This window comes from Bos indicus x Bos taurus, chromosome 17 (genome assembly GCF_003369695.1).
Source record: "Bos indicus x Bos taurus breed Angus x Brahman F1 hybrid chromosome 17, Bos_hybrid_MaternalHap_v2.0, whole genome shotgun sequence".
Taxonomy (NCBI): domain Eukaryota; kingdom Metazoa; phylum Chordata; class Mammalia; order Artiodactyla; family Bovidae; genus Bos; species Bos indicus x Bos taurus.
The window spans coordinates 16,579,207-16,605,281 of NC_040092.1; the positions used below are offsets into that span (position 1 = coordinate 16,579,207).

Here is a 26,075-nt window from a genome sequence, read left to right on the forward strand (position 1 = left end):
CCTCTGTCCATGGGATTTCCCAGGCAAGAACACTGGAGCAGGTTGCCATTTCCTATGCCAGGGGATCTTCCCAAACCAGGGATTAAACCCACATCTCCTGCTTTGGCAAGCAGACTCTTTACCAATGAGCCACCAGGGAAGCTCCCTCCATGATTACCCGATATTAAATAACAGTCACCCCTCTCACTTTTCTAGGCCCTTTACACTGATTCATTCTCTCTATAATTTATTACTGATGAATAAGCCATATTATTACTTGCTTGTGCATTTATTACCTGCTTTTCCATGTATAATCCAAACTCTGTGATCTCTGGGAACACCTGTGTCTTGTTCACTACATCCCCACACTTAAAACTGGCCCGGAGACACTGCAGGCACCCAGGGAATCAGAGCTGATGAATTTTAGGTTAGCCTCAGCTAGGACAAGAATGGCAAGAGGCAAACCTTGCTGGAGGCTGGGCAGGAATTGCAAGCTTTGAGTTTGAAAAGAGCCAGGACAGCATTCCACACAGATAGACCAGAGGGAACAAAGACATAGAAATGGAACCCTCATCATGGGGGAAAAGTGGAGTTCTGGAAGCATGGAATTGACGGTGAGAAGGGCTGGGTAGACCCCACTAGAATCCCCATCTTTCCTGGGCTTGAAGCATCTCCTAGCTCCGCTTCTAAAGATGCACTGAGAAGCGGCTGACAGAGATGGATGTGTTTTGCTGCCCTCCCTTCAATACTGCCAGGCTTGGCCTGCGCTCCTGGCAGCCCCAAGGAGCAGGGGGGCTTATCAGATGCATTTATCCTGAGTCATAAAACCAATCTTGATGCAATGGCTGCAGAAGCTCGATGCAGGAGAGATGCTAATACCTTTGATCAATGCTTGACCTGGGATCTGCAGGCAGGGCGGGCAGGCAGGGAGGGCAGCAAGCATGCTTGCTGGATGTTGCTAGATCCACCTGTGGCTCTCAGACTGCTGACTCTTCCTGGTTAGGAGCCAGGAGATTTGAGTGACAGCCCCTTCAGAGACTGAGTAGGCAATTTCTTTTCCTTCTCTGGGACTCAGAGAAGGAGGTGGGACACAGGTCATCTTCCTATGCAGTTTGGACCTCATCTCAGAGGCAGAGGGGAGAGCTTCAAGCCTTCATTGGAACTGCTATCCCAAATGGGTGAGCTCCCACCTGCTAAGGACAGCAGATAGGAGGCTTGGTTCACAGAGAAGTAAAGGAAAATGGAAATGACACATTTTAGGCCTTTCCTGTTTGTTTATATTATCTTATTTTATCTTCACAACAACTCAATGATATATGGACTGATATTATCCTCTATTTTATAGCTGAGATATAAACTCAGCTATATACTGAGATATATAATTCAGAGAGGTTGAGCAACTAATCCAAGATTCTATAGTTACTAAATGGTGAAGATAGTGTTTGAATTAAGGTATCTCTGTGCCACACACAGATAAGATAGAAAAATGGGATAGAAATGGCAAAAGAGAGTTTAAACTAATCCTGTCTTGCTTTTGGCCTCAGAATAAGTCTTGAGGAAGGAAGTAAAATGCTGATTCCCAGCCCTTCCCTGTGATTAAGTCAGGATAGCCTGCTACTGCTGCTAAGTCGCTTCAGTCGTGTCCGACTCTGTGCGACCCCATAGACGGCAGCCCACCAGGCTCCCCCGTCCCTGGGATTCTCCAGGCAAGAACACTGGAGTGGGTTGCCAAACCTAAGCAGTAACAAATAAGCCCCTAAACCTCAGTGGCTTAATCTAACTAAGGCTTATTTCTGTCATGCAAAGTCTAATGTGATCCAGGCATCTCTCTTCCCATCCAGTAGCTTCACTGTTTGAAAGGTGTGGCCTCGAAAGTCACTGTGACAGAGGGAAAGAGAGAGCTGGAGATGGCACACAGATCTGACTGCCTCAAACTAGAAACAATATATATCACCCCTTCCTCGGAGACCATTGACCCCTGATGATATTTATGACCCCAACTTAACTCCAAGGGAAATCAGACATCTGTGCATGCTTGATGAACATTAAGAATCTCTGTCATATCCTAATGCGTTTGCCTCCTTCTTTCTTCCTCTATAGGACAGAACCCCAGAGCAGCCCCATGGTCCCAGCTCAGGATGGACCCTCGGAAAAGCTGAGCCAGCATTTGGCCTCCAAGGTCTTGGGCACCAACAGCTGGGACAGAGGCAAAGCCTGCAGGGAGCCCAGTCCCACCAGAGCACGCAGGTGAGACTCTGCCCTATCCCCCTCTCTGATCTAACGTGGAAGTTCAAGTTGAGGCTGAAAAAACGAAGTTTATTTCTCTGACCACTCTTCCCCTCTGTCTCTTGCAAGTTCCTCTTTGAGATCCTTAAATCAAATCAAAACCCATTTGAGAATTAATTGAAAGCTATGAGTACTAAGAACACCCTCCTAATTCTGTGTACCATTTCAGAAGATTCGTAGACTCCCGAGGCTAGTGAACAGGTGTCTAAGTAGTTAAATATTTACCCCCTATGATTTTTATTTTTAACCTGCTAAGAGTGAGTCTCTTGAAGATATAGCCGTATAATTTTTGTTGACTGGCAATGCAGAGACGTTAACATGTATTCTAATTACTTATATCATTTTTTTTTCTACTAACTGTAAATACCAGATTCTTAGAATGGAATTAATTATGGCAGCATTTTTTGATGTTTTATAAAGAGTTAAGTAACTTCCAAAAGATCAGCCACACAAACAAGTTTGAGAAAGCAGCTGGTTTTGTGGGAAAGCTCTCAGGACAGTAATCACACAGGCCTCGATTCATATCCCCCTCAGACACTTCCTAACTGTGCAGCCTTGAGCAAGGCAGTTCAGCTTTCTGAGCCTGATTTTCTTTGCCTGTAGAATGAGACAGTAAAAACCATAACACCTTCAAAGTGCTTTTGTTAGTATCAAAGTATATAAAACATTTGGTGCATAGTAAGTGAATATACAGTAGCTGTGTTATTACTAATAATGACAATAATATTCTTATTAATATTCTCTTTTCCCAGTGAGGTTCAGCGGGGTTGGCCTGTTTCAATTCCCAAGCAGTTTTTCATCCAGAACCATATCTTTTTGCCGTGGGATGGATACTGCTTTAAAAAAAAATCCCTGGAGCCTGCCCCAATTATAAAAGGAGATAACTTGACTTCATTTAACTGCAGCCTGAGCATTTGAATTTAATTGAACAGGAAATAATTATTCCTGAGGAGTGGAGGTTTTTGAGGTTCTGTGAAGCGATATGAGATATGTATCTCGTTACATTAGACCTTGGCAAATATACTTTTAATAATCAGCTGCTACTTAACCTACCTTTTGCCTCACATTTAATTTCCAGCAGGAACTACAGACACGATGTACTGGGGAGGGAGGATGCTGAACTGCCGATTAATTATTTAAAAACTGATTTATTTACCACGGTGAGCCATTTGCAAATTCAATAATAAATCTATTAAGGAGCAGTTAACCTCTATAGCTCTGTTTTAAATAATCAATTGGTGTTTGGGTAACGTAGAGCATCTGTCTCATTAGGTCAGCATTGGCTCCTTATTTGAGGCATTAAACCTGAAGTGCAACCAAATCAGCCATGAGGTGGTGATTAGGTATTCACTGTGGGTCCTTCACCCTCCCAGGAACTGGATCATCTCTCAGCTACAACAGCACCAGTTGGCGGCTCGGGGAACCCTGGGTCCTCTAACGCCTTGTTCTATGTTCTCCTCAGTGCCTCCCACAGCAAAGACTTGACGCCACTACCTTCCTCCAGGGGGAAGAAAAAAAAGAAGAAAGCTACGCGGAAGAAGAGAAGGAGGTGAGGGCTGCAAGGGGCCACGAAACCCTGAAGATGGAGGAAGGGACAAAAGGGTTCTTGAGTTAGGCAGTGACTCCTCTGGGATTCAGATCCCCCCTTTGCCTCTTAACTTGCTGTGTGACCTTGGGCAAGTCACTTCACCTCTCTGAGCCTGTTTCCATTTCTATAAAATGGTAGAAATACCTACTTCTTGGGGTTTTGTGAGTATTAGACAAGAAAGTTGACGTGGAAGCAGCTGTCACAGCGTCTGGCACATAGTAAATGATAGTTAATATGAAGCCTGACCGTGACCATTAGTATTTACTTCTTTATGTATTTTTGGAGAACTCACTTCATGTAAGTGCCATGCCAGGCACTTTGATCTCACATAGTTCTAGTTGTTTTTCTTGTGATGAGAAATCTTAAGATCTAATCTTTTAGCAACTTTCAAATGCACAGTATTGACTCTAGTCATCATGACTTCTTTCTTTCATAGTTATTACCCCCATTTTAGAATGAGAAAATAAAGGCTCAGAGAGGAGGTGACAGAACCTACAGACACTTGATTCTAGGCTCTTCAATTGCTTCTGCCACTACAAAAATGCCAAGGATAATTGACTTTATATTGTTTTCCAGCTATTGACTCTTTTGTACCATATGAATTTTTTTCTATACACAATACTTTTACTTTTTTTTGCATTTAAAATTGTTTTCAGGCTTTCTTCTAGGCTGTAAATCCCTACAATAAAAGCAGGTTCAGTGTTCCAGACCCCAAGGGGTGGTCAGAGAGTTGTTTCTTATATGACCTCAGTTCAGTCGCTCAGTTGTGTCTGACTCTTTGCAACCCTATGGACTGCAGCACGCCAGGCTTCCCTGTCCATCATCAACTCCCGGAGCTTGCTCAAACTCACGTCCATCGAGTCGTTGATGCCATCCAACCATCTCATCCTCTGTCATCCCCTTCTCCTCCTGCCTTCAATCTTTCCCAGCATCAGGGTCTTTTCCAATGAGTCAGTTCTTCACATCAGGTGGCCAAAGTATTGGAGTTTCAGCTTGAGCATTAGTCCTTCCAGTGAATATTCAGGACTGATTTCCTTTAGGATTGACTGGTTTGATCTCCTTGCAGTCCATGGGACTCTCAAGAGTCTTCTCCAACACCACAGTTCAAAAGCATCGATTCTTCAGCACTCAGCTTTCTTTATGGTCCAACTCTCACATCCATACATGACTATTGCAAAAATGACAGTTTTGACTAGATGGACCTTTGTCGGCAAAGTAATGTCTCTGCTTTTTAATATGTTGGTCACAGCTTTTCTTCCAAGGAGCAAGCATCTTTTAATTTCATGGCTGCAGTCACCATCTGCAGTGATTTTGGAGCCCAAGAAGATAAAGTCTGTCACTGTTTCCATTGTTTCCCCATCTATTTGCCATGAAGTGATGGGATCGGATGCCGTGATCTTAGTCTTTTGAATGTTTAGTTTTAAGCCAGTTTTTCCACTCTCCTCTTTCACTTTCATCAAGACGCTCTTTGGTTCTTGTTCCTTAGAGAGGCAAGTTAAAAAACCTCGGAGGCAGTATTTGAAGAAGCCTCCAGGGGGCAGCAGAGAGCAGAATCTGGATGCCTTGGGCCCCAACTCCATGTTTTCAGAGGCTCTGTTTCCTTCCCCCCTACTTTAGCCTAGTTCTAAGTGGTGAGGCCCAAAGAGGACCCAGAGGGTAATGTGAATGAAGACCTGAGTTCCAGCCATTCTATGGTGGGGTAGAATTGGGGTAAGTGGCCTGAGCTTCCTGATTTTAGGAATGGGCAGGAGAACATGTCAAAGAAGGAAGCCAAAAAAAGAAGGAAGCCACAGGGATTAGGCTTCAGTCGCTCATCCCTTCATTCATTCAGTGTGTTGGGGGACAGGTGCTCTGATTCCCTAAGTCAGATTGTTTTTCAACCCTACATCTCCACCTGCAGACATGTTTTATTTGACCTGCAAATTGTTTTTTGTCTTTTAAATTAATGGCCATTGTTTTAAAACCAGGAGATTTCATACAAAAATATGTTCTCTGACAGCTACTATTGAAAAGGCAAGTGCTTTAGAAGCCCAGGCCTGCATTCCTACCTGAGACCTTCAGCTAATCTGAAAAGAAGCCATCCCCCTAGGTCAGGTGCTCCCTGGCTTACCGCAGGCCCCACCACTCCCTACCATCTACCCCCTAACCCGCTGCATCCATTTAAGCTGTCCGAGAGGTCTCTGTTGGCATTGAGTTTGCAACTCCAGATACGTTTCAACCTTGGTATTTCATCAGTGGGAGAATAGGAAATTTAGAGCGAGCAGTGACATGCCTGAGGTAGGTGACTTGTGAATTAATGGGAGAGTCAAGTCACCTGAACCTCAGCCTGGAATCATAGTCATGATTCTAGGGCATCTCTGTTTCCTGGGTAACCCCTTTTGGCAAGGACCCATGCTGAGAACATCCTGGCAAGATGTCCTGCAGAAGTTTGGTCTGACCAGGGAGACAACAGGGTGGGGCAGAGGAGAGGCCTTTAAAGCATACACAGCTTGGGGAAGGGCAGCAGACAAAAATAAATATTGTGGTCCCACCAGGAGGACAGCTATGGGGTGATGTAGTGATTAAGAACAAAGCACCTGGAATCAGAGAGGCTTCAATTTGAATCTCAGCTCACTCACTTCTTCGCTGTATTTAGGCAACTGTCTTTAGGCAAGTCACTTCACCTCTCTGAATCTCACTTGCTTTGTCTGAAAAAGGAAGGTAGCAATTATACCTACCTAAGAAGTATGTAGAAGGATTAAATGGAATAATACATATAATACATATAAAACATGCAATAACATTTAAGACAAAGTATCATCCTTGATATGTGTTCCCGGAAGAGCTGAGGCTGTGTCTGGGAACTGGAGAAAGGACCGATCCTGGCCCTCAAAGCCTCCGTCTCAAGCATGTCTTCTCTCCACGGCAGGTCCCCATCTTATAGCCCATCACCTGTCAAGAAGAAGAAGAAGAAAAGTTCCAAGAAACATAAGCGACACAGGTACTGTCCTTCCTCTTCTGCACACAGGGATGCCTCGGGTGGGGTTGGGGTGGGAGCGACAGTGGACGGCACTGAAAGGTCACTTGGAGGCTTATCATTTCATTAATGAAAAATACTCATCTGTGTATGGTCTTGTGTTTGTAAGTTGTATAACTTGAGACTCCTGTTGCAAAGACCAGAGACCTACTAACACCAACTCGGGCCTGTGGGGGATTTTTTCTAAGGAGACCAGCCAGGTCTCAGTGAAGCGCTGGAACCAAAGCTGACGCAACCCAAGCCCAATTCCAGGGTGCACATGGGGGCGCACAGACCCCGTACCCTGTTCCCGTCTCTTCCTGTCGTAGGCCCGATCACAAGAAGATACTGAATCTCTCTTGTTATTCTAAATTCCCATGGAGAGGCCTTTCTGATAGATCCAGCTGTGTCCTAGAGAATGGGATCATGTGAAACATCGCTTCAGGATTGTCCATGTTTTGGACATACCTATAGACAACTACTTGTGGACTATACTTAAGAGGCATTAGTAACTGAACGCACATTCCCAAGGGCTTCCCAGGTGGCTCAGTGGTAAAGAATCCACCTGCCAATGCAGGAGCCACAGAAGACTCAGGTTTGATTCCTGGGTTGGGAAGATTCCCTGGAGAAGGGATTGGCAACCCACTCCAGTATTCTTGCCTGGAAAATCCTATGAACAGAGGACTGTGGTGGGCTACAGCCCATGGGATCTCAAAAGAGTTGGATACTACTGAGTGACTGAGCATGCACACATACATTCCCAAAGGTGCTCACTATACACACGTTCATGTACACACACACACACACACACATTTGTGGGGAAAAATAAAAGACAGGAAACGAGTTGCCAGTCCAGGTTCGATGCACGATGCTGGATGCTTGGGGCTGGTGCACTGGGACGGCCCAGAGGGATGGTATGGGGAGGGAGGAGGGAGGAGGGTTCAGGATGGGGAACACATGTATACCTGTGGCGGATTCATTTTGCTATTTGGCAAAACTAATACAATTATGTAAAGTTTAAAAATAAAATAAAATTAGAAAAAAAAAAAAAAAGACAGGAACACTGTACATGAGAGGTCTCAAATCTGTGGTTCATGGGCCAAGCCAATGTTTTGCAATACAAAAAGTTTTCCAGCACTTCTGTAAAATCAGAAGCTCTCCTCATTGGACCGCTCTTTCCACAGGCAGCCATCCGCTGGAACTGAGGACTTGCTGTGCATTTAGACATAGCCAGGGTGCTGCACTGTCCCCACCTAACCTGCCTCCCCCATCTACACACATTTACAAAGCTCGTTTGACCCCTGGAGGGCAGAGGGCTTATCTTCATAAGCTATTTGCTGTGGTTGACTGTGGATGACAGGGAAAAAGTGGTTTATATTTTATTTTTGCTTATCTGTATCTTCCAATTTTTCTACACCGTGGTGGATTACTTGTGCAATTAAACAATCACAACAGAACAAAAGGTAAGAGGTCATTTGGGTTCCCCGCCCTGCCACATCTCACCCCAACGTGGCTTTTCCCAACCCAGGGTGTGGTCAGCTTTCAGCCCTTGTTGCCAGAATGGTCTCTACTCAGTTTGGTCTCACGGATTATGTCCACCACCTGTCCAAGCATGCCCACTGATGCTGTCTGAGTTTGTGCTCAGTACAGGTGTGAAAGTGAAAGTCGCTCAGTGGTGTCTGACTCTTTGCAACCCCATGGACTATACAGTCCATGGAATTCTCCAGGCCAGAGTACTGGAGTGGGTAGCTAGCTGTTCCCTCCTCCAGGGGATCTTCCCAACCCAGGGATCAAACCCAGGTCTACTGCATTGCAGGCGGATTCTTTACCAACTGAGCCAAAGGGAAGCCCTTGTTAACCTGGTGTTTGAAATTCCCAGTGTGGAGTCCTTTGTTGAGGTGAGGGCCTGCCCGTGACCACAGACTGCCAGCTTGTCACCTTCCTGTGCTGAGCGATTTGTCGCAGTTTAGGGGTGGGATAGGAAGAGGGAGCATTTTTCTATATGGATCTTGGGAACCAAGTGGCCTCTCACTCAAGGGCTTCTCATAGGAAAGAGACTTGGCCAGAGGATTAGAAACAGACTTTCTTTTGGGGGCTACAGTTGGCCCAGGGGTTGTCAGAAGTTTAGAGGGAAGGAAGACCATAAAATGGGAAATTAGGAGTGGGAAATATGATCTGATTCTTCGGAAACCCTCGTCTACTGAGCATCACTCTAATCTTAGTCCATTTTCTCCAAGTTCTTGAAATGTTTGGTTAATGATGGTTAACTTTTTGGAATTGGAAGCTAGAAGTAGAGGATGTATTTAACTTTTTCTTCTCCTCCAATTAACTAAGGTTTCAGGGTTTAAAAAAAATCCCTTTTTCACACCTTTTTATTGAATACCTGTTATGTATCATGATTGAGGAGATTCTGGCCCCAGGAACAAAACAGTGACCGGAACCCAGTCCCTGCCCTCAAGTTGCTCACATTCTAGTGGGCACAGTGGTAGTCATATTATGAAGAAGTCTGTACATAGTGAGGCTCAGCTCGGCAGCTCACTCCAGGCTTGTGGGAACAGAGAGGGGACCAAACCAACCTGAGGGGACTGGAAAATGCTACAGGAGGTGACATCTGAGAATGAGTTGGCGTTACACAAGTGAAGATGTGTGGTCCTGGGCAACTTAATTCCTCTGTCTTTGTCAAATGGCTATCAGCAGTACTTTACAGGTTTGGGGGGAAGACTGAATGAGATTGTGTGTGAGCAATGCTTAGTACAGAGCCGGGACCCCAGTAGGAGTTCCACGTGTGGAAGCTGGTTGTCCCTTGAAGATGTTGATGATGGTGAATCCACAACTAGGGAGAGAAAGAACCAAAGTGAGGCTTGGGGGAAGGGAAGAGGCAGAGGGACTCTTTGTCCTGGCCTCCTCATGCAGCCTTTTCCAGAACAGGCTTACTGACAAATTTGGGTGAGGATTGAAACACTGATAATTCAAAATGCAAGCCAAGGTTTCTCACATGATCTTCAAATCTAAAAGAGGAGGAGAATTCACCAGATGTCCTGGTCCCCTTGTAGCCTGACCACAAATGCACTGATAGGGAATCCCCCAGGAGTCCAATGGTTATGACGGTGCTTTCACTGCAGGGGGCATGGGTTTGATCCCTGGTGAGGGAACAGCCCAGAAAAAAAAAAAAAAAAAAAGTTATAAATGTGCTGATACAACCATCCCAGGAAAAGAAACTCAGACTCACATTTATTTTCTTCCCCTACACCCTCTGTTCCTTTCTTCTCTCCTCTTCTTCATCTTCCCTCCCTCCCTGTCTCTCTCCCTTCCTTCCTCTCCCTCTCTCTTCCCTTTTTTTCCCCCTCAATCAGGTCATTCTCCAAGAAGAGAAGGCACAGGTAAGCATCTTGTTGCCTCTGGTTGCTTGCTCAGCTTTCTGCTTTCCTAACCACGTTCAGGTAGCATCTAGGGTCCAGCTCTCAGCCTCCACCTCTGTATTCACTCCCCCTTCATCTTCCTGGGCCTCAGTTTCCTCCAAAATGAAGGCCATGATCTAGTTTCCCTGAAAGTTCCAAGCCAACTTTTAATTTCCACTAGGCCACATGGTTGCTGCTAGGCCAGTTCCTACGGATCCTTCTCCCTGGCAAGTCTTACCACCCTTCCCAGGGCCTGTTTGACCACTGGTTGAAATCTGGGTTGGGAACTCCCCTTGGTGGTCTGGCAGTTAAGACTCCACATTCTAATTCAAGAGTGTGTGCGTGTGTGCTCAGTTGTGTCTGACTCTTTTGTGACCCCATGGACTGTAGCCCACCAGGCTCCTCTGTCCATGGGATTTCCCAGGCAGGAATACTGGAGTGAGTTGCCATTTTCTCCTCCAGTGGATCTTCCTGACCCAGGGATCGAACCTGCATCTCTTACATTGGAAAGTGGATTCTTCACCACTGCACCATCTGGGAAGCCCCCGCAATGCAGGCAGTGTGAGTTCAATACCTGAGTTCAACATGAGCTCATTGAGAGTCAGGGAACTAAGATGTGCAGCATGGCCAAAAGGAAAAAGGAAATCTTGGGTTGGGAATGTAGAGAAGCATCACCCCACCAAAGCCTTCCCAGATCCTAGCTAAGGGATAGAGACCTAGTATTGGAAACACAGGGCGAGCACAAATAAAGCTATAGCCTGTGGGGTGCTCACTATAAGTTAGATCCTATGCTAAGCCTTGTCCACATGCATGGGTCTTTAATCTCTATACAGCCCCATCACAACCCTGTGCAGAGGATATCTTTATTATTTCCATTTTACAGATAGAGAAACTAAGACTCAGGAGATGTGGCCGACATGTCCACAGACACACAGTCAGAGGAGGCAGAGTCAAAACTACAACCCAAGTCTGTCTGACAGAGGATCAGGACAGCCTGCAGTGGCTTCCTAAATAACAGCAGCACAACTGCAGCCGCTGACAGAGTGCAAAACCCTTTCATTCATTCAGTTAACAAGTAGACACTGATTACCAAGGTAGTCTATTCACTTAGCCCAACAGCTTAAGCAATGACCCCATTTCAAGGGCAAGGAGACTGGGTCTTTGAGAGGACAGGTAACCTGCCCGATGTCACACAGCAACTCAGCAGCAGAGCCAGGAGGTTAACTTGGTCTTTCAGTGAGGACCTGGGATGTCCACTGCCCAGGCTGAGTCCCAGACACAGAGATATATCCCACATCTCATGTCAAGATGCGATTTCAGTTGGATGAAATCAAATTTCCCCTTCCCAGGACTTAGGCCAATGATGGGTTCCTGGTGACCCCCTGAAGCCAGTCTGGCTTGAATTATCAAATAGCATTTGCCTTTGGGGCCTCTATTTGATGATGCGGAGACCCTGAGTCATCATTGTCCATTCTGCCCACAACCCGGTACTCTGAATTAAAAAAAAAAAAAAAAACTTGAATATTCATGAGCAGAACATTTCAGAATCTGCCAAACTTTAGGAAGCTTTAGAATATCTCCGTGGATTTTCCAGTCTTTTCTTTTAGAAAATACTAAAACAGTAGTCAAGAGGGTAGATGCTAGGGACCATTGATCTGGTGCCACATTCCAGCTCACCTGTATGATCCTGGTCAAGTGTCTCAGCCAATCTGAGGTTCAGTTTCCACTTTCTGTAAAATGAATACTTATTAGGTACATGCCATAGGTTGTCTATACATGTTAGTTGCTTAGTCATGTCCAACTCTTGCGACCCCATGGACTGTAACCCACCAGACTCCTCTGTCCATGGAATTCTCCAGGCCAGAGTACTGGAGTGGGTTACCATTCCCTTCTCCAGGGAATATTCCCTACTCAGGGCTCAAACCCGGGTCTCTCGCATTTCAGGCAGATTCTTTACCATCTGAGCCACCAGGGAAGTCATAGGTTGTAAGGAGAATGAAATGAGATTGTTGACAAAAGTATTAGTGAGTGCTTCCCCATAATAAAGCCTCAAAACATGGCAAATATGATTACCTTTACTACTGCTGTTACCATTAAGCTACCAAAACTGATCTCAGCATCCTTTATTCCCTGTCCTCAGTCTTTATGTGTGGGCTGGTTGCTCTGGTTTTAGAAACGATCAATGTCCATTCCCAAACTGCCTGGATCTAGTGACCAGCATGTGTTAAGCATTTTAACTACTTTATTTTTATCATTCGCTGGAATTTTGCATCTTTCAATTGATTGGCCATTTCTCATTCAGCTCCTCCAGCCCAAAAAGCAAAAGAAAGGAAGAGAAGAGGCACAAAAAACAGTATGTACATTCCACCTGCAATGTACTGTCAATTTGGGGAGGTGGGGGACTGAGCTCTGAACGGCCAGAGGGTTAGAATTGCCAAAGAAAAAAGGAATGGGAGAGGGGGCTGGTGGGTGAGAAGGGAAAGGAAGGGGAAGACCAAATAACAGAACTGTGTGTAGACCTGCAGCTGTGGGTTTGGCGTGCATGGGTGTGTAAGGTGGTGTTTGTTATGTGTGTGTGCATGTGTGTCTCTGTGTGCATGAAAGTGAATGGTGTACATGTCTGTCCATTGTGTGTGAATTCTGTGTGCCTGTATGTGCATTGTGTAACATTTGTACGTGGTACATATATGCATAGTGTGCACTTTGTAAATATCTGTATATTTTTCTATTGTGCAAACATTTGTGTGCAATGTGGGTGCCTAGTGTGTATGTGTGTGTGATATATGACTTTGTTCACAAGAACGCATCACGTGTGCCCTTGCTTATGTGGGCATGAACTTAAACTGTGCATATCGGTGCTCTGTTTGTTACAGTGTGTTAGTTCCATGCCCTTGGTGTGTGCACTGCTTACTTATCTGTGTGCGTTACTCCTAGGGAGGGTGTGTGTGTGTGTGGGGTTACCAGTACACAAGTGTGCTGTGTGTGCATGAGTGAGTAAGGGGGCTTGATCATGTGCGTGCACATGCGTGCACATACATGTGAGTTCCAGCCGTGGTCCCTGGGCTTAGAGCATGCAGATACTGGGGGAGCGCCTACCTCCAGCCTCGGTCCCCAGCTGGTCCTCGGTTTATAGCCAGTAGTAGAAATTCAAATCAGCCAGCACTGCCTGTAGGGTTCAGTTCCCAGTCAAATTAAAAGTAAATTTGGTTACAACCCACCTACTTTATACCCTTGCAAATGTTAGTGCGTGTGTTTTCCAATCAACTAATATTTTATCTCCCACCAAGAAGCTTCTAAAGTGAGAATCAAAGGCAATGGGATGAAAGTCAGTGAGCTGCAGGGGAGGGAAAAGAGGAAGCAGGCACAGAGGGAGGCGCTCAGCTTTGCTGGCCAACCAAATGCCTCTTCATCCAAGGTCAGTGCGAAAGAGGGCATTTCAGGCACCATCACGAGGGTCTGGGGAATGCTCCACAAGGAAGCAGCAGAGCTGTAAGTTAGCTCAGGGAAGAACTTCCTGATCATTAAGCTTGTTCAAGTCAAGTCAAGAGACAGTCACTGGTCATCTGTGTCGAGCATATGTTCGTCCTAAGCATAGACAGAGCACCTGTTCTCAGAGACATGAGCATCACTTGTCTGAAGGGCTGCAGTCTAGACAGTCACTAAGCAGGGCCTGGGCCCAGACCCCAGGAGTTCTGGGACAGTCATCAAAAAAAGAAAAAATCACCAAAGTATGGACTGCCTGCATGAGGGCAGCAAAGTGGCTACCTTGCCCAGCACCAAGTCTCAGAAATCACAAGCAGGACATAAGAGAAGGTTCTGAAAGCCAGAAAAACAAGAGTCAGGAGAGGGAGAAGCAAGAAACATGAGGCACCCCTGAGATAAAGGTGGTTGTTCTTGCCAAAACCCATGGTTAGTTAAGGCTGCGTTTAAACAGGGAACCCCTGGAGTAACTTACGTCTGTTTGTTCAGCGTCCTTTAGAGAGGCCCTAACAGGTGGCAGGCCCTGTGTGGGGCCCAAGGATAGAGATTAGGCAGACATTCCTCCCAGTCTCGAGAGCTTACAGCGCAGCAGGACACGGGAGACATGGGACAGGTCTTGGCACCACAGTGGCAGACAAAAGCTCAGGGCATGGTGGGACCCCAGGTGCAGGAAAGAGAGCGTGGTGGTAAGAGGAGGTTTCCTGTGAGAAGGATGGAGGTAACCATTCTAGGCTGCAGTCAGGCAAGTGGTTTAAATCTCTGACCTCAGCTTCTGCATCTATAAAATGGGAATAATAAGAGAATCCACTTTGTGGGTTGTTGTGAGGAGTAAATGAGTCCATTTAAGGAAAATGCTCAGAACCCAGTGCCTGACAGGCAGTGTGTGTTACAGTTTACCTGTCATGACCATCATCATCAGGACATGATACATTGTGGGAAACATGTGAGCCAGAATACCAGCACCTCGGTGTCACTTGAGCCTTGCAAACCAGGACTGTAGATGCCATGCAAAGAGGCTGGAGAGCTAGGCAGGGGCTGGCTCCTGAAGATGCTTGGGATTCAAGGTCAGAGTTTGGACTTGACATGAGGACAGTGCAAGGGTTTTAAAGAGAGAAGGGATCACATGACAAGATATACCTGAGTAAGAATACCTGAGTCCTTTGTTGGGATAACCAAGCTACCTTTTAATAGAATCATCTCTAACCACCCCTTGGCTTCCTGACTTGGCCCAAACTATTGACATTCCTTGTATGTCCCCAGTGATCACTGCCACTGCTGTTGCTACTTCTAAGTCATTATTATTATTTAGAGAGAGCTAAAGTAAGTGGTAGTGGTAGCAATTACACGAACTGTAATTCTTGTTGATAATGACATTTGTAACTCACTCTGAAAGTGGGCTTTTGACTCCATGCTAAGAATCCAGACTTAATTTTCCTGGTCTGAGTTACAGATTGGCAGCCCAAAAGCCTAAGGGATTCTGCAATTGTGTTTTGTTTGCCCCAAACAGTGTCTTTTTTTTTTTTTTTTTAAGGAGCTTCCATTTAAAATAGGAATAAATTACACAAAAATCTCCATTTCTACATTTACCTGAAAAGTTAGTCAGGTACCACAGCACTCTTCTGAAGGCAAAGTCACTTTCTTGCCTGTGCCCTCTGGTTGGTATTTCTTGAGTGCTGATTCCCACATTATGGTGTTTGGCTCCTGAAATGGAGACTCCTGCCTCAGGCAAGGGAGAGGTGATGTGTGCGGGTGACACGCACTCTGCTTCCGGAAGAGTCCTGGGGGTCAGGCTGTCTCCCCTAGATGACCCCCTTTCTGCTCCTTTGTGTTCAGGATGGCCAGTTACAAAGATGGGAAGTGAGGGTGATGCAGGGAGTGGGGGGTGCATGACCTTGGGACAGTTATTCAAGTGCAAGGGAACAATGTGTTCACAAGATCAAAACCTCTCTCTCTCTCCTCTGACTCCCTCCTTCTCACCCCCACCCCTCAAGATCACGAAGCCGGCCCCGAAAATCTCGCCGCCGCCGCCATCACCACTGCCCCTCACGGTCCCAGAGCTCAGAGTCCCGCTCCTCAAGCTGCGACAGCAGGTAACCCCCGCCCCGAGGCATCTCCTCACCCTGACCACAGCCAGAACCCGGCTAAGACACCGTCAGCATCAGCTTTTTCTCCACCGTCACTGTTGGGGAAGCCGCTTTCCCCGCAGAGGGGCAGCCCCTGCCTCACACTTGGGCTGTCACCACTTCCTTGCAGAGGGGCTGCAGACAGAAGGACTTGCTGCCTCCACTTACAGGAACAGCAGCCACAGGACTTGCTAACACGGTGCTTCCATGCCAGGTGCTAAGCACTCTTCATGGTCCACTGCATGATCCCCTCTGCAACCCTAGGAAGGAGGCACCGTCGTCATCCCCACTTTAGAGATGGGGAAACTGAGGCACAGAGAGGAACTTTCCAGGCACGTAGCTGCTAAGTGACAGAGCTAGGACTGAACTGGAGCGTCTGGTTCATTTGGCTGTCTCTCACTCAGGGTTGTTCTAAGCACAGAGAAGCTAAGTGACCTATGAAAGGCTACACAGCACAAGCTATCCAGTTCTGTGGCACTTCCGAGCCCTCTTGCTCCTAACATTGACCCTCTTTATGCTGACACATTGGCTGCCCCGGCCCGAGCAGGGGAAGAGGCTCTTGTGGATGAGAAGAACAAGAAAAACAGGGAGTGGGGCTTGGTGTTTGAAATTGTTGAGACCATTGGGAATGTCAAGGGCCCCTTGATGGTACCTGGCCAATTTCCAGATGGCAGAGACTCTTTTATTCTTTCTTAAGTCCTTCTCACACTTGGCCTATGTAGTCACGCAGTCACCTCACCTGGGAAGATTTAAAAATCTCACTGTCCTGGTCCCGCCGCATTCCCGGCTAAGTCAGAATGTCTACAGGAAGGAAGAGGAGGAAGAGAAATAGGGATCTAAACTCTACTCTGAACCAGGCACTGTGCTGCAATTGCAAATAGATTCTGTCTCTTAATCATCCCCGTCACACCATGAGCCAGACCACAGCTTCTCTGCCTTGGCTGCTCCATGATTGCTTTGGAAGTCTAAAAATACCAGTGCCTGGATCCCATCTCCAGACATTCTGATCTAATTCAGATATGCGTGGAGCAGGTGTGAGAGCAGCCCCTGACATCAAGGACTCGCCCCAGTAGCTGTGGTGTTCCCACATCACACAAGGCTGCTCTGTGATCCTGAGTGGTCCAAACAAAACCAAGACCCTCTTGGAACCAGGTGCAAGCCTGGACAAAACAGGGACATTTTTCACGACCCCAAAGTGACCCTGCATCTCTCCATCCTCCATCTTTACCAGTGATAGCCTTAACCTCAGTCTAGTCTCCCCTCCTTCTAATTAAGACTGGTGAAGACACTCAATCAGAGAATTACCTCTGTCCCCTGACAGCATCCAGTCAGATCAAAGCCCCAGCTCTTTACATGCTCCCCAGAGTCCCCAACCACACGCTCCTAATAGATTCTCTGTGACCACTCCCCACCCTGACAGAAACGTCCTCCACTCTCCCATGGTGCGTGTTCTCCATCACTGCAGGGAGCAGTAACAAGATGCTTGTTTGAGCACAAGGTGCCCCCGTTGGCCTTTGTCCGGAGGGCGTTGACACACTGAGCTCGACTGCATTATCGACATTTACAGCTGAGAAGCCTGCGTGTTGGTGGGCAGAGGGGTGACTGGCAGAGCTGGAGCCAGGACCCAGGTCTGTGTGACTCAGCCCAAGCCTGGGTGGGAGGATGGTGCAGATCCTGCTTGCAGACTCTCAGCGACTGCACTCTACCCTTTCTAAGGCTTACCTCTTCTGAAAGGGGTACATATCACAGGCCCTCGCCCCAGCCTTCCTCCTGCTAGCACGTCTCCTGCTGCTCTTGCTGCCTGAGCTTCCCAGTGCTTGTTGCGCTAAGGGACACTCCAGCAGGTGTGGGAGCAACCTGAGAGCTGACCCTTGGGCCAGTAGAAAAGTGAGAGGCCCTAGAGCAGAGAGGGACACTCCAGTGCAAGAACCAGAGGCACTGGTTCCCACAGGGCCCTCGTTCTGCCGCTACAAGCTGTGTGATGTCAGGCAGGTTCCTAAACATCTCTGAGCCTCAGCTCTCTCATCTGGGAATAAAAAATAATACCTGCCCTGTCTATGTCTTTGAGTTGGAGAGAGGATTGTGAAAGCACCTTAAGAAGGGCTTACAAATGCCATGAAAATCCATAAGGTGTTATTTTTATCACTACTGTGACTCAGAGCTAAACAGTAATGCTGAGTCCAAATACACCCTTTCTAAGGAGTCAGAGATTCCTTTAGTTTCCAACACAGACAGGCAGCCAGATCTACATCTGACAAGCTTACAGAAGGCATCTTTGTCGTTTTCGTCAGATTTTTTTTTCAAAAGTTTTGGGTGACAGTCAATAAGATGCCTCTATTTCACAGATGGTGAAGCCAGATACACAAAGACACACAGATATAAGCAGCTACATTTATAGACAAACACATGAAAACACAGATGGACACACCCAGACGTACACACAGTCACGTACAGACAGGCAAGCAGAGAGACAGTCAGAGGCACACAAAGGACAGTAAACGGAATCAGGATCATCAGGACCCTTTCTGTCTTCACAGCTGCATCCCCAGCCCCCACAGCAGTGCCAGGTATATAAATTCACACTCGTCAAACAAACAAATGAGAGAATGAATGAACACGGACTGGTGGGCGGGCAGAGGGGTGCATACATAGTTTACACAGACAACCCAAACACACTCTGCTGTCCTCAGATCCTATTAGTCCTTCAGTCACCTCTCTGCCACGCTCCCCATCAAAAAACCCTCAGGTCTCTCTGCCCTGCATCCAGGCACCGTGGCCGGTCCCCCGAGGGAGGGCGGAAGTCCCGTCGAAGGCACTCTCGCCGCTGCTCCAAGACCCTCTGCAAGGCCAGCCCAGAGGCCCGGTCCAGCCCCCAACCCAGCCAGCCCCTCCAGATGCTCAGCTTCCTGTCAGCCAGGGGTGTAGTAAGTATTCCGCACAGCCTCCTCTGCCAGTCTTGGCCGGGACACTTGGGGGAGGTGGAGGCACAAGTTCAGGGCAGTGTATGACACATTTTAATTCAGTTTCGGGCAAATATCCCACTGGTTTCAGACCTCCTTCTTGATTTAACTGAATGGTCATTCACCAGCCTTTGGCAGCACCTGGCTTGGGGACTTGGCAAGTGAGGGTGTGTGGGGTGGGGGGAATGGGGAAAACCTGAAACACCCAGGCTCTTTATTAGGGGAATGGTGAAAATACATTTTGGTCTCCAGAGTGACATCTGCAGGAGGGCATGTGTGAGACACCATAGGAGGTTTCTTTGGGGAAGAAGGAGAAGAGGGGTCTTTGATCTAACAGAGGCACTGCAGCTTTGCAATGAGGTCTGCGTCTTTGACAGCTAGGCTGCAGCACTGATGAGCAGATGGGATTTGATGTCACCCGTATTAACTCGGCCTTGAATATATATGAGAATTTTCCTCCAAGGAGGTGATAGCACTTAACCTCTCATATTCACACGAGGTCTCAGGGAGTTGAGGACTCAGCTGTCTTCACTAGTTGCTTCCACAGGTGGGACCAAAAAGCCAAGGCTCAGAAAGATGAAGGTATGGAGTAAAGCCATAGGGCAAAGCAAGAGTGAATTCATTTGAGAAACTGGCCTTAAATGGGATCATGCCGCAGTCCCTTAGGTCAGCAAGGAGGGTCAGCTTCAGACAGTTTGATGCCAGGAAGTCTCCTCAGCAAAGCATTTGGAGTTGGGTCTGAACTCAGCTTCCTAGCTGTGTAGCTTGGAGAAAGTCATCCAACCTCTTTGAAACTCAGTTTTCTCATTGGCAAATTTGAAATAATACCACGTCCATGGGGGGATTGTGGGGGATACCCAGTAACAGAAAGTACATGAAGGCCTTTTGTAGACTTTAAAGGGACAGACACGCAAACAGGAGGAGACTCAACATAGACGTAGCCTTCACTTACACCTGACAACTGAGAAGGGTCCTGTCTCCTCTAGCTAGGCATGGATGTGACAATTTCAGAGAGCTGCTCCCTTAGAAAGGATGAGGTGGAAGTAAGGAAAGCTCTGAGGTTCTTGCTGGGAGGTCAAGGAAGAGAAGGTGATGATAAATATGGGTTGGGTCTGGTTGACACAATAGTTGTATCCGCAGTGCCTTCTGAGAATCTCTTCTTTACCAGTCAAGACATCTGTATCAGCAAGCTGTAATTCTGCCATAATCTTCTGCCTTGCTGGAACCATCCACAGCTCACCCCAGGCCCTCCTTTTGTAGAGGGAGGGAACCTACAGTTGCTTGGTATTTGCAGATGGGAAAGGCTCATGTTCATTCTCCCCTCCACGAATGCCTATGAAAGTTCTTCCCAGTAAGGCGGAGTCCAGAGGCCTGGGCTCAAGACTTGGCTTGGCCAGACAAATCCTTTTACTCCTCCCAGCCTCAGCTTCCTCAACTGGAAAATAAGCATGGTTATCACACCTGTGTCCCAAAGGAATTGTTGCAAAGGTAGAAGAACATTTAAAATACAAGCAATAAGAGGTGGAAGAATGGTTTTAAGTTAGTGAAAGCCACCCAACCTCTTTGGTCACAGTATTTATGGCAGCCATTCGGTGACCCCAACTGACACTCCATAAAAAGTGCCACTGGGAGCAAATGGCTTGTGTTCTCTCACCTGGGACAGTTTCCAAACTGTCAGGACCAAGATGTTGCAAAAAGCTGAATGTTAACCACCCCCCCCCAAAACTGTTGTCCTCCCATACCAGTGAGTGAGGTACCAGATTGGCCATTGGTTCTTAGGGCCCAGCCCCTATTAGAAGAGCAGAAAACTCATCCATACCTAGAAGGCATAGGCCTTAAGAGCCCACCGAACCCAGTGCCCTGATTCCAAAAACAGAATCTGAACTCACAGATGAGAAATGCCTTCCAGGGGCTCCAGCAAGTCAGAGTTGTTAAAAACATGAGATTATGATTTTGTGAACAAATCCTGGTCCCGAGTCAGGGATAGTTAAAATATTTAAAACTTTGTCAGCTGCAGTTTCCTCATCCTTTAGAAAATGCAGATAATAAAACTCTTCTTGAAAACCTTGTTCAGGGGACAAAACCAAAATAATTTTGTAAGCAGCTGAGCCTGGTACTTGGCACAGGGGCAAAAATAAGCAAATAGTAGAGAGTGTCAGGATGACAACATTCCAGATGCTGGCTCCGTATTTTCCAACTGTGGAACCTTGAGCAAGTTACATAAACTCTCCATGCCTCCGTCTTTCCCAAGTTTGCAGAATGAGGATAATAGTAAGACCTACCTCATAAGAGGGATATTTTAAGGATGCAACGACTCACTGTAAGACTTTTAGACTGAAGCAGGTGAGTGGTAGGTCCTTTGTTGCTGGCGGTGGATGGAAGTAACAGCAGTATTAACAATGGAAGTGGTAATAATCATGGCAACAAGAGTAGCGGCACTGATAATAGTAATGGAGCAGCAGGAAGGGTTCCAGGCCCAGGCTCGTCTGTGGATGAGTTGAGACCACAGCTAGAAGCCCCGCTTCCCCTGCTTTCAGTTTCCTTCCATCCTTGATGGCAGCTGTAGCCCAAATGGCCGGCCCCACCCTTCTCATGGGTGCCTGACTCCTGGGGGCATCAGATATCCCTCAAGTCTGGCCCTCCCACTGCTCTCCACACGGGGTTCTTTCTCATCCTCTCTCCTGCACAGGCAAGGGTAGAGAGGATACCAGGTTGGACCAAAGGTTTTCCAAGAGTCCAAGATTTTCCCAAGCTCTCTGCTAAAGAGAACAGCAAAGTCACTGTCATTGAATCACTTGTTTGACTTGTTCAAATCTACCAAATATCTACTAAGCATCTATAAAGCATCAGTTCTGATGTAGCCCTCAGGATCCAGTGAATAAGAAATAGCCTAGCCTTCTTATAAAGAAGACAGACAAAACTGTAATGGACAATGCACAACAATGAATGCTGAGAGGGACGGGGGTAAGGAGGCAGGGGAAGAGGGGATTGGGCTTTGAGTTGGTTAGGGCAGAGGAGATGCAGCTGGGAAACTAGACAATGGAAACAGGAATTGATTGCTGGAGTCAAGATGGAGACAGAATTCCAGCACAGGAGATGGGGTTCTGGAGGTAAAAGGAGCTAGAGCATAGTAGATGTCCTATGCCATGGTTCCTCTCATGGCTCATGGCAGACATCTCATATGCACAGCTCTTTAAGGAATCAAGGATGGGCACATGACATCAAGGGGGTCTATTTACATATGTGAATATGCAAATAATACATAAGCTGATGATAACCAGAAGTCCTCTTGGTTGGTCAGAGCCCTAATCCAAATGGAGGGTCCCGAGGAATCAGTCCTCTGTGGCCTTATTCATTTCTTATCTACACTCAGTCATCTCTGTTCAAGGCATTAGAGAGACAGATGAATAAACAGGCTTCTGAATTCCAGGGCTCATGCTCTAGTCATCCACAGAATACTGAAGTACTGTAGGATAAATGTCATTAGGACTGAGACTGAGTCGGTATTTGAATACTTGCAAACCAGTTGATAAATAGACCCTGTCGCCGCCCACTCTCCAGTTAACAAAGCCATCCCTTTCCTCCTCTGGTACCTTCTGGACCTTCTCACAGACCAGCAGCTAAACATTGATACCTGGCAGCCCTTCAGTGCCAAGCCTGGTTACTTTCAGATGGGGCAGTACTCACACTCGACCAGTTGTTGAATATTTTCAATATCAGCCTTGGAGGTGATAGAAGCAAATATAATATGTAATAGGACCACAGAGGAAGGACCAGACAATGTCTAAGAGGTCTTGGTGTCTGAGAGGACTTTACAAATAAAGGAACATATGAGTTGGGCTTTGAAGGATGAGTAGGAGCTCACCCATTTGAGTTGGCTGATGAATAAAGGGAATGGTAAATGCCACTACATGCCAGGCACAATCACATACTTTATACAGTTTTGTTTTTTTTTTTCCTCATTTGATTCACAAAAAAATTCTTTGAGGTAGGTGCCATCATTATCACCATTTTTCAGGTGGGAAAACTGAGGCTCAGAGAGGCGAAATGACTTAAGTAGATAGCCCATTTAGGAGAAACAGGAGCTAGTATGAATCCTGGCTTATATCTCAGAAGCTTACTGTGATAGCCAGAGGGCCAACTGGATGACAGAGAGGTTGGTGGCTCCGAAGTTTGGTCACACCCTGTCCCTGTAGCAGAGGGTCCTCAGTTAAGTCTACCCTAACTGGAGGGGGAATTTAAAAGGGCTGATCAAGACTGAAGTTAGACTCAGGAGAAGGAAGGCTTCTTTTCTCCTCCTGCTTCCAGCAAGCTAGCAGTTTCCACATAATCCTTGTCGACAAAAACTTGCACAGATTGAAAAAAAAAAAAAGCAGAACTTAGGCTCCATAAAAGAGGGCCTCATTTGTGAACAGGAGGAAGCAGGAGAGGCTAGTAATGAAGACAGGAGCTTTGGAGCAGATCCAAACACTTTGGAGTTCTTGACCTCATCTCCCTGTGAGACTGAGCCATAGCTCATGCTTCCCTGAGCACCTACTATGTGCTATATTCTACATGTGTCATCTCATGTATTTCTTATAATAGCCTTTCAAGGGAGCTTCCATTAGTATCCTTATTTTATAATGCATAAAGCCTGGAAAACTTAAGTAAAAGTACCTATTAAGTGGAGAAGTGAGGATTCAAACCCAAAACATCTGCCCTCAGAGTCCAGATGCTTAATGACCTAACCTCCCTTATGTCATTTTATTTTGCTGGACATTGTGTCCCCATCTGTACCTTTAACTAATAATCATATCTACTTCATGGAGTAGTTGTGAGGGTGGAATTAGATCAGTTGTCCATTTAGTTTTATATGCACTAAGCACCTACTATGTGAGTAGCAGTGAACAAAACAGACAAGGTTTTGCCTTCATGTGGCTTCTATTCTGTGAGCAAAACTCAGCCTGGCGCTAGGGACATAACAATATACAGTAGTTGCTAGTGTTAGGATTTGTCATCATAATGGCTTAATTAAACTTGCTCCTGATAAACCCAGACATGATGTTTTTGAAACATCCCTGGCCTCAAAAAGTTTAATTGTATCTAAGATCTCAGACGAACTTCAGAACAACTCTAGGAGAATGACAGGAAAAGCCTCCTGTTTTGCATACCAGGGGAAATGAGCCTGAGGGAGTATACACGGAGGGCCCAGCCCTCCCACATCTGCCCCAGGTTCTTGTACATCCTGCAAAAGGCTTTGAGCCCTTGCTCAAACTGGGAAACTCACTATTCAGTTCCATTCATTGTAGTTTGGAGAGGAAAGGGACTAAAATGCGGAAGAAAGGGACTGTGAGACTCAGGCATCTGTGGGACCAGTTATTCTTTTCAAATGGAAAATGGAATCACATTGTCAACTTTTACTTTTGCCAAGCAAGGACAGAAAAAAGAAAACCACCGTTTTCTATAATGAAAGGGACATGTACCAGGCAGAAGAGGGGGAATAGCCGTGGCCTCAGAAGAAAGGATGAGACTTTAAGTCAGATGCATTTAGCTGGATGAAGAACTCATTCCATTGAACTTATTTTCTCATTTGAATTTGGACTGGTGAAAATTTTGCCTAACTGGAGCCATGTAGAAATTTTCAAGAACAGGTAGGCTGAGGGCTATCAAGAGGGGCTTCTAAAAAAGGAGGGGCTAATGAGAAATGGTGAGGTTGAAGCCACCAGTCCCCTTCAGCTTCCTGATAGAGGGAAGGAGAGAGGAGGCTAGACTATGTCCCTGGGCGCAAGGTCAATTTTAGTGAACAGCCCGGTGGGACAGTCCCCCACCCCGCAGCCCTAAAGGACTTTGTCATCTTCCCACCATCCTCAGCAGATCCCTGTCTTTTTCCAACCCTCCCCCTCTCAAATGAACTCCTAACAGGTCAATGAATCCATTCTGTTGCTGTCTTCCTAATTAGTGTGCAAAGGAAGATGAACAACAGTGAGGAAAATAAACTTAATGTCTTTGTGAAACAAAAGGGTTTAAAAAAGGGAGAGGGGTGGAAATAACCAGAACCCTCTAGCTAAAAGCTCTGCCATGCAGCTCTACATTCACATGAGAATTTCCGGTCCCCCATATGGCAGGGAGGGAAAAAAAAATTTATAGCCATCTCTCTCCATGGGGCCATTTGAAGCTCAGTAAATGGACTTGTTCAGTTTAATTGGAATTCTCTTCTTGATTGTATTTTTGTAACCTATTAGGCCGTGCTGCCTCTTGATCTCGGAATTCAGCTGAAATTAAATTTTGAAGTGTAAGTGAGAGGTTGCCTTTTTTCCCCGTTCTTGATTAAATAATGATTTGAAACAAAAACAATAAATAACAGTACCAGCTTCCCTGAGGGCTGAGAGAGACTCCCAGTGAAACGCCGGGAGCTGGAGTTTGCGGTGGGGGATTTAATTACTTATTAGAAAAATCCAAGTGTTGATGCTGAGTATATTAAGGAAAAAGAAGAGGCAAGCTTATGAGTTCAAAAAAAAATGAGCTTCACATTGGTGGGGGCTAAAAGAATAAAGGGAACATACTCATTTCTTTAGTCCCAATGGCCATGAGTTTGTGAAAAGCAATCTGTCCTTTAAAAAAAATCTGAGATTGTCAATCATTACCCAAAAGGGAAGAGTGTGTAATAGCTCTGGGGTCTGGATAGGGCTCCATGGCTCTGGTCTCCTGGTTTATTTCACTGACAAAATCCAAGAGGGTTTGAAAGGGCAGAGATGAGGAAGATGGGAGGGAGAGATGAAATATACAAGATGCACTATGGTTGTGCTGCTTTCAGATAGACTCTGGGTAGCAATGAACACTTAGAACAGAGTCACAAACTTAGATGTCTCAGGGGCCAGGCCACTAATAGATACAAGCAACAGGGACCCCATAAGGCCTGAGGACAGAAAAGTGCGTGCCCCATCTAAAAGGAGAAGCTCCAATTACTCACAAACTGATTATTACCCAGCAGGAATGTCGACTCAATCTTGCCAGATCCTCTTACATTTCAGCATGAACTAGAAATGTGGCACCCCACTCCAGTACTCTTGCCTGGAAAATCCCATGGGAGGAGCCTGGTAGGCTGCAGTCCATGGGGTCGCTGGGAGTCGGACACGACTGAGCGACTTCCCTTTCACTTTTCACTTTCATGCATTGGAGAAGGAAATGGCAACCCACTCCAGTGTTCTTGCCTGGAGAATCCCAGGGATGGGGGAGCCTGGTGGGCTGCCGTCCATGGGGTCGCACAGAGTCGGACACGACTGAAGC

At 46.4% G+C, this 26,075-nt stretch overlaps 1 protein-coding gene across 2 annotated transcripts in view; it reads left to right on the forward strand.

The window, feature by feature from the left end:
* The window catches only part of SRRM4 (serine/arginine repetitive matrix 4), a 169,680-nt gene that overhangs the window by 126,508 nt on the left and 17,097 nt on the right, over positions 1-26,075 (forward strand). Inside the window, exons 2-8 of one of the 2 annotated variants that reach the window (XM_027566737.1) lie at positions 2,080-2,226; positions 3,728-3,814; positions 6,762-6,833; positions 10,202-10,228; positions 12,549-12,599; positions 15,718-15,816; positions 18,596-18,773. In XM_027566737.1, the coding sequence (XP_027422538.1) occupies positions 2,080-2,226; positions 3,728-3,814; positions 6,762-6,833; positions 10,202-10,228; positions 12,549-12,599; positions 15,718-15,816; positions 18,596-18,773 (661 nt within the window). The remainder of the gene's footprint in view (positions 1-2,079; positions 2,227-3,727; positions 3,815-6,761; positions 6,834-10,201; positions 10,229-12,548; positions 12,600-15,717; positions 15,817-18,595; positions 18,774-26,075) is intronic. The other variant, XM_027566738.1, reaches the window with a different exon arrangement.